Source organism: Gymnoscopelus microlampas (genome assembly GCF_963454915.1).
Source record: "Gymnoscopelus microlampas genome assembly, chromosome: 10".
In the NCBI taxonomy this organism is placed as follows: domain Eukaryota; kingdom Metazoa; phylum Chordata; class Actinopteri; order Myctophiformes; family Myctophidae; genus Gymnoscopelus; species Gymnoscopelus microlampas.
Window position 1 is genome coordinate 5689973 of NC_139947.1, and position 12066 is coordinate 5702038.

The window sequence follows — 12066 nt, forward strand, 5'->3', positions numbered from 1 at the left end:
TTTATATCTGCAAAGTAACTAGTAACTAGTTAGTTTTCAAATAATTTTAGTGGAGTAAAAGTACAATATTTGCCTCTGAGATGTAGTGGAGTAGAAGTAAAAGTATTGAAAATGGGAAATACTCCAGTAAGTGAAAAATGCCTCAAAAGTGTACTTAAGCACAGTACTTAGGCTCTATGCACAGCAGCCATATTGGGAATGAATTGGGCCCCTTCCTTACTTCCTTTACAGGTGTTACCAATAATACTAATTAAGGCTCTGTTCCATTTAGTGTGGCATAGTGGTTGTCTTATTTTCAAGGACCCCGATAACTCTGAGAGTGTACAATTTGTACACTCTCAGAGGTCGCTCTCCGTGGTGCTGATTCGGTAAAAAAAAAAACATTGTTTTGGGGCAGTGCCATGTGCGTTGCAGTGCACTCTCCGGGACGTTAGATGGCGCCAGGACACGGCGCCGTAAGCTCTTTATGAGGAGGAGGAGGAGTAGGAGGAAACAACAACAATGCAGCAGCAGCAGTAAAGATGGCGATGCCCGGTGGCTTGTTGGCACATTTCTGTCGACAGGCAGGACGATCCGCCTGTTCCCTCTCCAGCAGACATGCACGGATCAACACGCTGCAGGCCAGGAGGTCTTATATATCTAGAACCACGGGGAATGGTGAGTTTGTATCCATGCTGTTACCGTTATGTTGTGGTTGTTATGGGTCGATGCAAAGTAGAGGTCGCAGGCAGCATAGACAGCATAGCCATGGATCAGACGACGGTCTTCTGTCTGTGACGACAGTCATGGATGAACATGAACCTGGTGTTTGCACTTTCTCCCTTTGTGATCCGTACATCTACATAAACGTTCAGATTTCAAATATAAAGTGCTTACCTCGTGGCCACGGATGTTGCAATTATGTACGGGCCCTTTAGAAGTACCGTATCTTCCGTATTGTTCAGTAAAAAGGATTTTAGTCCGATCGGTGGCCATTTCCCCCGTATGCTTTCAACGACTCGGCCCTATCGGTTGGGAGGTGTACTGCACTCTGATACAGTACAACTCTATTAGAAAATGGCCACCGATTGGATTAAAATACTTTTGATTGAAGAATACGGGACATACTAGTACTTCTGAGGGCCCGTATATAATTGCAACAGCCGTAGCCATGGGGTAAGCACTTTATATTTGAAATCTGAACGATAATGTAGATGTACGGGCCGTTAATGGAGAAAGTGCTAAAACCAGGTTGAAGTTTCGTCATGACTCGTGATATGACGGTCATGTTTCAGGGCTAAGTTGTTGTTATGGTTCGATGTAAAGTAGAGGTCGCAGCACGGGCCTGTCTCCAGTGGTGAAAAGTAATTAAGTACATTAACTCAAGTACTGTACTTAAGTACTATTTTCAAAATATTTTAATGCATTTTAGACGTATGATAACTTGTGAAACAGGACATTCAGCATAATGAGTACTTTTACTTTTAGTGCTTTAATTATATTTTGATAATTCTTACTTTTACTCAAGTACATTTAGATTACCAGACTTTTACTTACAGATTACAGTAACTGATTGTTTCTGCATCACAGTATTGATACTTTTACTTAGGTAAACAAAAGAAAGTACTTTTCCACCACTGCCTCTCTTTACATAGTGCTATACAAGCCCACCTTACCTATTATGTTCCATGCACATTGATTCATTGACGTTCTTATTGACAAAACGTGCACATACATGAACATATGTTGTTCACATATATCTTTCAAAAAGAGAAGTCACAAAAAAAGCTCAGAGCTTATTTGCTTTGAGGTAATATGAGTGCTATGGGTGTGTGGGGCAGGGGGAGGGGCATAACAGATCCATATAGAACTAGAAAATGTGCTCCTCGGAGCACAAGTCTCCGCCAGCAGACCCGTGCTATTTTAACCAAAGGAAATCACTTACCCTATCTTTGACCATAGTTTTGCTGGCTGATGGATATGTGTGGTGACTAAATGTTAGCTTGGCTGATGGCACTGATGTCACTTCGAAACATGCAATGCAATGTTTCGAAGTGACTCACCTATTTATAGGTATGTATTTCGTCATGCGTCTCGCTAGCCAATCAAAGCACACCCTTTCAACATATTGTCACGTGTCACGTAAAGCTTGACCAATGTTAGCTTGGTGGAACCAAAGGAAATCAAATGAAAACATACTCTCCACCATGCCTTCGGCCTGGCGGAGACAAAAATCACACCCAGTGTGAAGTGAGCGGTGCTATTTATGAGTTAATTTCATCATGCATCTCGGTAGCCAATCACAGCACGTCCTGCGAAGTGTTACATTTTTGTTGTCTCCGCCAGGAGACATTGTTTTCACTTTCCACATGTCAAGCTAACATTGGTCAAGCCTCACGTGACACGCGACAATACGGTGAAATAGTGTGATCTGATGGCTAGTGACGTATAGCGGCCTATAAATACATGTGTCACTTTGAAAGAGTCTTAGCCTCTTTCAAAGTGAGGTAAGACAGGAATAATCACGAAATGGCTGAGAAATGGCGGATACTGTAACAATTGGATAGGACACTTACACAGACAGGACAGATAGGACACTTACACAGACAGGACGGATAGGACACTTACATAGACAGGACGGATAGGACACTTATACAGACGGATAGGACACAACACAAGTCTGCTGGCGGAGACTTGTGCTCCGAGGAGCACTTTTTATAGTTTACATTATTATTAATTTCATCATGCGTCTCGCTAGCCAATCACAGCGCGTCTGCAAAGTCTGAAGTTAATTTCATCATGTGTCTCGCTAGCCAATCACAGCACGTCCTGCAAAGCACATTTTCACAACGGAAAGAAAAACTTTCATCACGGATAGGTCCTAAACCCTCTTATAGGAGCGGTTGCACCGCTCAAAAATATATAATAATCTATTAATCAGCATAAATGATTTAATGTGACTAAGTGATGATCAACTTGGGCACATTACTAACAAGCCATTTTGAAAGTTAGATATAATTGAATGGACTTTCTTTTGTCCACTCATCTTAAATCAGAATTGGAAATTGCCACAATAAATAAATCATTGTATTAATTATTTAATCAATCTTATTCCTATCTATATTCATAGATGGATAGAATATTTTACTTTCTTGTTTGTTTGTTTGTTTGTTTAGCTTGTAACTCTGTGTGATTTATTGTATTATATATATATGGTGTCTGATTGTACTCATGTATTTTTCTATTTACAGTACTTTAAATCAGGGGTGGCAAACTCATTTTGGGGTGAGGGCCGGATTGGTCAAATGGTGACTTGATGGGGGCCGGAACCAGTTGCGGGCGCACATGCGCGCTCACACGCACTCAGACACGGCTACTAACTATGCATATCACTTTTTTTTTTTAATGTATTAAGAAGAATAGCTACTTTAATTATTGACATTAAAAACAAACAATGCAATTTGTAATAATAATAGTAATAATAATAATAATAATAATAATAATAATAAACCATTTTAAGTAGAATAATTCAATTTGAAGTGGGTGGTTAAATAATTAGATTCATAGAACAACAGTGGTGTAAAGTAACTAATTACATTTACTCAAGTACTGTACCTAAGTAAAGATTTGAGGTATTTTTACTTTACTAGAGTATTTCCAGTACTTTTACTTCTACTCCACTACACCTGAGTCACTGCTATACAGTATATCAAATTCTTGGCCGAAACCGAATACCGAATATAGGAAACACTTGGCCGAATGGCTGAAAATGATTATTTAAAAAATATATAGTATATACATTTTCTTAAATATTATTTTGTACCATTGCTGTCATGGCTATGCCTCTGTTGTAGAGCTACATGATTATGGCAACACTTATCATAACTATAATCCATAGATCAGTTATTTAAAGCTTATTTTTAGAATTATTTATTTACTATTGTGTAGTAATATAATGCAATATGTCTCAAAACCTTAGCATGCCATACAGTTGCAAATTAAATAAATATGATTTCAAGAAATTAAAACTAACATTGAATAGCCTAACAAAAGGCAATATAATAAATAAATAAAAAATAAATAATCAGGCCTGGAATTTCGTCATTTTAGGGGCAAGGCCACTTGGCCTTTGGTGTTGTAATTTTGGCTATTTGCACGATTTTAAATTGTTTTAAATAATAATTTAAAAAAAAGGAATATACAAGATTTCCAACGATAATATATTAGCCTGGGATCCAGCCTGCTTCGCTACGTTCGGCAGACTTTTTTATTCTCTCTTGCTTATCAGTCTGGAACGCCTCCGATTGACTCGTCTTGCAGAACTACGCTGGAACTACATATGTTACGTTAGGCAACGTCGTTGCTGATTGGATGTTGTTCAAACGAATGACGAATCACAACGATCACACCGTTTTTTATGTCCCGCCATGCACCACAGACCAATCAGAAGCCACGGTAGGTTTGGAACCTTGGCTGCTGTGTCCCGCCTCCTGGAGATAGGAGGCATTCCAGACTGATAAGCGAAGAGAGAATAAAAAGTCCGCCGAACGTAGCGAAGCAGGCTGGATCCCAGGCTAATAATATATAGCCAATATATGGTTCTGTATCAGTATATGAGTCAGTTTTTGCAGATTTCATTCTAATTGGCTACTATGCCTGCATATGAATTTCATGGGTCTGTTGGTCACCCTGGCTTGGCGAAGATATGCCCTGTTGCGCACTCTCCGCACAGCAACAGCAGGTGAAAGCGATTGACTTAAACGAGGGCTGTGTTGCGCACCAAAAACGGACTAAAACTGACACACACACACACACACACACACACACCGACACACACACAGTCAAGCGTTCACAGCTGGTGTTAATTATTTTGCCCTGCGCAGGCTCTTAACTGTCGCTGGTTATCCTACTAATGTCACACCCTCTGACAAATGGATTCTAGTTTTCAAGATTAGAACAGCAACACTGGTTACAAAGTGGGGGGCGGGGTGTGGGGAGGAATGCAGCCACTCTCTACTCCTCCAAATGAGAGACGCAACTGGTATATACTTCTCCAAACAACGGTGTTTTACCGGATTTGTGATGCTGTTGAACAAGCACTCTCTCCAGTACAGGTAGAGTTGAATGGTGATGGTCCTCTATATGTTAATGACCTTGGCTGTGGCTTCACGGCTTGTCCATTGTTCGCACATAACAAGTTTGTCCAGTATTCAACCCCCAGGCAGCCTCAGTAAGGAACTGGCGGGCGCTGGCGTTTTTTCCTGCCTTTTTTTTTTCTCTCTCGTTTTTTTTCCCATTAGAGGTAGTATTAAATGCCGTTTTTTCAAATCACCTCGCGGGCCAGATTTGACGACGTTGCGGGCCGGAATTGGCCCCCGAAACACCAGTTTGCCACCCCTGCTTTAAATGAAATTAGATAGATAGAAAGAAAGAAAGATAGATACATAATGCATAGATATAATTGTTTCCCACGGGGATCAATAAAAACGTATAGTTTTTTTCTAAAAACTGGTGCTTCTTGAAATGAAAAAGGTTGATAATATGTGTTGATAACATTTTATGCCATTGTTTTTAAAATGTCTTATGTGATTTAAAAAGTAAATATTCTTTGTCTTTTGACCAACAGAGTTGCAGTTCCGTCTGGATGAGCGGACGGCCCACAGCAGCCTGGACCTGTACAAGAAGGACACAGGTGTGTAGGAATGGGACCATAATGAATCATTTCATAGTATCGTGAAAACTCTGACTTCAAATGTTTATTGTCAACTCTTTTGTTTACCACTGGCGCCCCAGCATGCTACATATTCCGGTTGGAACATTAGCCAAAAATAGCAGATCTTCAAGCTGCTGTTTTTGGTGTAGAGATTTGGTGTTAGATCTGGGGTCTTCAACCTTTTCAGGCCAAGGACCCCTTAGCTGAGAGAGAGATGAAGCAGGGACCCCCTCTAAATAGTGTAAACAATTGTGTTGCAGATTAATCCTTTTTACCTTTTCATAGATTTCATCAGTGTTGTGTGAACTCATGTTTTTTGATTATTTCACTTAAAACCTACTTAGTAATCTTGATCGTTGGCTCTGTACTTGATCTGCTCTTTTTTCCGTCTACACCAATCCTCTTTGCCGAAAATAGCCGATCTACAAGCTCACAACGCCTCGCAGCGCGAGGCGTTGTGTGCTTGTAGATCTGCTATTTTCGGCTAATGTTCCCCTCAGAAAAGGGATTCTGTGGTTAATGTAAAAACAAATCACACAAGGATTTGGCGGCCCCCCTGTAGTAACTCTGAGGACCCCCTAGGGGTCCCGGCCCCCCTGTTGAATACCCCCGGTGTAGACGAAGAAACAAGCAGTCCAATTACAGAGCCAACTCAGGTGCAGTTGTATGAAGGACAATTAAAATCTCCACGATTGATTGAATACTCTGTTAACATGATTATTAACAGTAGAGGTTTGAGCCGAATTATGGGGGAACGAGGTCAGATGAGCTCCCTCTGGTGTTATGCCCATGGGCATCACTCACTCTAGAGAAGTAGTTTGACGGGTATCTGGGCACTGATGCTCTGAGTATCTTAAGCCATTAAAACCGTGAACGCATCTTTTAACAATTATTTTATACTTTGGCTATTCAAAAATAGCAGATATACAAGCTCAGAGTGTCGCGCTATGAGCTTGTAGATCTGCTATTTTTGAAAAATCGTGAACATTTGTGCAAATCTTTGAATGTGTGTGTGTGTGTGTGTGTGTGTGTGTGTGTGTGTGTGTGTGTGTGTGTGCGCGCGCATGCATGCGGGGGTCCCTGGAACAACATATCTTGAGATGGGGGTCTGCAGCCAAATACATATCATTTTGGGGGTCGTTGACATGGAAAAAGTTGGAGAACCACTGATTATAGCAACATATGTTTTTTTCAAAAAAAATGCAAGCTTAAAAAAATACAAGCTTATTCAAAAATAGCGGATATACAAGCTCATAGTGCGGCACCGAGTGCCGCACTATGAGCTTGTATATCTGCTATTTTTGAATAGCCAAAGTATAAAGCAATGGTTAAAGTGGTTCAAATCTAAAATGACAGATGTTTTACCGGTCTTAATGGGTTAAAAAAGACCAGACCCACTGAGAGATGTTGCACTCTGTCTTCTACCCTGAGCCAAAACAGACTAGCAAAGTGAGTTGGGAGAAGGTGAGTCTTGGGGGAGAGGCCTTTAGTACTAGTCTCAGTTTGTTTTGAGAGATCTGCAGTTTTGATTTGAGTGACATTGAGATGTTCGTGAACCATGAGGTGCAAGCATAGTCGAAAATGACATTGGGCCCGATTCACCAAGCTGTTTACACCCATATTTTGAGTGTAAACAGCTTCATGGTCTTAAATGGGGGCGTGGAGCAATGCAAAGGATCTTCCATATGAACACGCCTCTGACCTTCAGGCAAAAATGAGGAACAACGGTGATCTGCACATATCAGGGATTTACACACCCCTTTTGCTTAGAGAAAATACACCCTCCTTTAGTCACTTTATTTACTTGTTATTTACACTGATATTTACGACCAGCTTAGTGAATGGGGCCCATTGAATGAGAGCTCCAGCCAAGAGTCCTCATTGCACCCTTATTGATAAAAGAGATATGATCATATTTTTATCGCGATAATAACGATTATTGTCCCATCCCCACCGCTAGGCGTGATCTACCGCATGCTGGGCATTGACCCCAGCAAGGTGCGGCACAACCCCGAGCGCTTCCGCGACTGGGCCGTGGTGTTCGCCGACGAGACCATCGGCGGCGGCCGCCACTACTGGGAGGTGACCGTCAAGAAGTCGAGCGAGTTCCGCCTGGGCGTGGCCGAGGCGCTCATGTCCCGCGAGGACTGCGTGGGCACCAGCGCCTCCTCCTGGGTGTTCGGCTACGCGCAGCGCCGCTGGTTCGCCATGACCAAGAACACGGTGGTGCCCGTGACGCTGGTGGGCAAGCCGGACCGCGTGGGCATCCTGCTGGACTACGAGGCGGGCGCGGTGGCGCTGGTGGACGTCCAGAGCCTGCGGGTCATCCACACCATCAAGACCCGCCGCGGCTTCAGGGAGCCGCTGTGCCCGGCGTTCGGACTTTGGGACGGGGAGCTGCTCACGCACTCTGGCATGGAGGAGCCTCCGGGGTTGAAGTGAATGAATTGACGGACCCCCGCAGCATGGGCTCAAAGAGTTTCAACACTTTTTAATCCTCTGTCCGAGTGGATCAGATTTGGATGTGTGGGTGTTAAAGAGGTTATTTGATGAACCCATTAACTCGTTCACTGCCAGGAATGAATTAATTAATCCATCTACCAGCGATTTTACTGTAAAAATCATGGAATATTCTTCGTGACCGCCGTCCTCACGGAGATCGGCTCATTACACGCACGGGGGTCTGGTAGTGTAGAAGAAAAAAAATTGGCCAGTCGTAATCCTCAATTCCAGAGCTATGGCCGTTTGAATGTGGCTTGTTTTTTTGAAAAACAGCAGAAAAACAACAAAGCCGAGGAAAATTGACTTTTATAAATCCTTTAACATGAAAGGAGCCTAGCTTTTTTTTTTATTGTGGTCACATGATTTCTGGACGTACTCTTAGGTGGTGCTTGGGTCATTCACAGCCCCCCCTCCCACCAAAAAAAAGTCGCCATAGTCGTCCTAGGCAGTGAAATGAGTTAAGACCTGAGGCGGATTCTACAAATGCCTTCTAAATCAGTGGTTCACACACTTTCAAGATTTTTCAGAAATGTTCCAAAATAGCAGATGTACAAGCTCGCAGCGCGGCACGAGCTTGTACATCTGCTATTTTTGAATAGCCAACGCAAAAATCTAAAATGACACGTATGCTTTCCCCGGGTTTTAATCAAACAGATATTTCTCATTGACATAATGTAACGTTTGCCGGGATCATTCTATGATCACAGATCGGATATCATCAAAGTGATTAGATTTTTGGTTTTGAAACCCAAAAATCCAGATCCGATCGACTCGGACAGGGAGTAAAAGCTTTGAACTCTTGAGCTTTGGAGAGGTGGATATCACCAGCGGTGTGGTTGGGTGACGGGGCTCTGGGCTTCACTGTGCATTACAGGGGGGTGTACGTAAGTGAACGTTTTGGTTAAAATAAGTGTTAAAAAGGGCTCTGTAGACTGTAAGATGATCACTGTTATAGAGTGTTTGTTAAATGGGGGGGGGGGGGTGTCTCCCTGTCTCTCCAGCTCTTTAGTAAACCCCATTTTCAGGTCGGGATACCTATTTCGTACAGGATAAACACGTGCAATTGGAAGTGATAAAATGAAGACATTAGCAGACATTTTTGTTATTTTGAACACTTCAAAATTGAAGCTGATAAATGGGTTCCCTTTCCTGATAGGCTCTATTCACAGCAGCCATATTATGAAGACATTCACAGGTGTTACCAATGATACTAATGAAGGCTCTGTTCCATTCTGGTCAAACAGAGTCAGGGTGCTGATATTGTGCATGTTGGCTCACTGGAAACACTCTGTTACACCAGTTGGTCTACAGTTGGGGTCCAGGGACCCTCATGGGCTTCCAAATGGCCCCTTACAGGTGTGTAACTCTGAGAGTGTACAAATGGAACCAAATGGAAGGGTCCATTTGGTTCCATTTGTACACTCTCAGAGTTGTGGGGGTCGTGGAAACCACTGTGCTACACTAAATGGAACTGAGCCTTCATTAGTATCATTGGTAACACCTGTGAAGGAAGTGATAATAAGGCTGCTGTGCATAGAGCCTATTGGGTGAAATTCCCACCCAGAGCTGAAAATGCTGTACAGAGACGACGGAGACCCCTGTTATTATTACTGAACAAACACTATCAGAATATAGATCTTTAACTTTTTTTAAATACCAAAAACCTTTTGTTTTAACCAAAACAATATCACTTTTACACTTACTTTTTTAAAATTGGGTGACTTGGCAGCAACATAACTGTGTCTTTAAAATCACATAACGGTGTCTTTAAAAAAAAGTCTTTCCAGAAATGAAAAAGCAATATCTGTCTTAGAACTAATAATAATAATAATGGGCACAACATGTCATTGTCCATGACTCAGTGGGTCCATAAACAGGGTCACAATGCTGATTGCTGACTGTATATCATACAAAGCCTCAGGCTAATGTGTCACAAATGCTGTTATAGGCTCTATTCACAGCAGCCATATTATGAAGACATTCACAGGTGTTACCAATGATACTAATGAAGGCTCTGTTCCATTCTGGTCAAACAGAGTCAGGGTGCTGATATTGTGCATGTTGGCTCACTGGAAACACTCTGTTACACCAGTGGGTCTACAGTTGGGGTCCAGGGACCCTCATGGGCTTCCAGATGGCACCTTACAGGTGTGTAACTCTGAGAGTGTACAAATGGAACCAAATGGACGCGTAAGGGTCCATTTGGTTCCATTTGTACACTCTCAGAGTTATGGGGGTCGTGGAAACCACTGTGCTACACTAAATGGAACAGAGCCTTCATTAGAATCATTGGTAACACCTGTGAAGGAAGTGATAATATGGCTGCTGTGCATAGAGCCTATTCTGTAATGTCGCTGTTGTCGGGCAGAAACCTCATCTCCACAGTCAAACCTTTTGTGTTTTTTTCGTAGATTAATGTCCTACTTGATCATACCACAGCGTCTCACAAAAGCATCAAAAGTAGCAGATCCACTTCGAGCTTGTTGATCTGCTACTTTAGCTATTTTTGAATTTGAATCCTCAGAAGTTTCCACTAGAGTTAACAACAAGCCTGAAAATTGAGGCCCGACCCTAACTGGGCCCTATTGGGCCGGCCCGAGGCTCGGCCCGGCCCGACCAATTACCATACTTTTAGGCCCGAAAATGTTGTGCTTAATGTCCTCAAAGTCACACATCCAACAAGGCTTGAACTGACCAGATTGGACCTTCTGTTCCAGAGATAATGGCCAAAACATCTTGCAAATTGCCACTTTGGCCGATTTTCGATTGAGTTTTGGCCATTGTCGCCCGTTTTGGAAGGTGGACGGCGACAAACTAGATACCTGAGTAAAGTTCACTTTGAGTTGCATCCATCACATCCACTGCCATTTCCGTCGGCCTTACCATTAGGCCGCTAGGGGCAGAATTTTTGGGGGGTAATACATTTCTTCCCCCTTTTTTTTTGTTTTTTTCCCTCACAAAACCCGAGGCTTGGCCCGGCCCAACTAATTGACATAGTATTGGGCCTGCCCCAAAAACGGCAGATAGGGTCGGGTTTGGGCAGTATTTGAGAACTCTAGTTTCTACCCGACAGACGATATCATGTCTAAGATTGTACAAACAAGATTGTCTTAATGGGAACATTCATGCCATGTTCATTTAGCTTTACGTTTTGATTATAATGCATTATTATACTGTTCTCTTACAGGCAAAGCCATATTTCTCACGTTCATACCGAGATTTGTTTAATTAAAACAACTTAAAAAGGTTTTATTTCCCTTTTTGTCTTTATTTACAGCAAGATATTTTACATTGAGAGAGAGAAAAAACTTTGAAGTTATAAAGAGGAAGGGTTTCATTAAAGAAGTAGTTCACCCAAAAAAGTACTTATTTTCTATCAATTACACACCCCATGAAGCCTTGAATTCATGCAGATCTTTTGAGTTTTTGTCGCATTCCTGAGACAATAATTTGATGACCGGGTCATCGGTCAATAGGAGACCTACCGTAGACTCCGCCGGTCATCAAATTATTGGCTTAGGAATGCGATAAAAACATCTCCATGAATTCAAGGGTTAATGGGGTGTGAATTGATAGAAAATAAGTAATTTTTTGGGTGAACTATCCCTTTAAGCAGCAAAAAGGTTGTGTACTGTTAGTGGCATACAGTACAGTAGGCGACATATAAAAACACATACTGAAAACAAAAAATAGCATAGATAGCACAAAGTGTTACGTTGTACCTCGAAGCTGGTATAAGTATTAAGTGCAGATGGTCACCTAGAAGAACGGGGATATACTCATCTTGACAAAACTATCCTGCATAGTAGGGGTGCAACCATTAATCAAACTAATCCATTTAATCAATAATCACAAGTGATTTTAATATCTTT

At 42.1% G+C, this 12066-nt stretch overlaps 1 protein-coding gene across 1 annotated transcript; it reads left to right on the forward strand.

Moving 5' to 3' along the window:
• Positions 1-508: 508 nt before the first annotated feature.
• Positions 509-11439, forward strand: spryd4 (SPRY domain containing 4). Its single transcript, XM_084069122.1, has 4 exons — positions 509-657; positions 5606-5671; positions 7653-10135; positions 10532-11439. The coding sequence occupies exons 1-3, from the start codon at positions 522-524 to the stop codon at positions 8132-8134; spliced, it is 684 nt and encodes a 227-aa protein (XP_083925248.1). The 5' UTR covers positions 509-521; the 3' UTR covers positions 8135-10135; positions 10532-11439.
• The last annotated feature ends 627 nt before the right edge of the window (positions 11440-12066 follow it).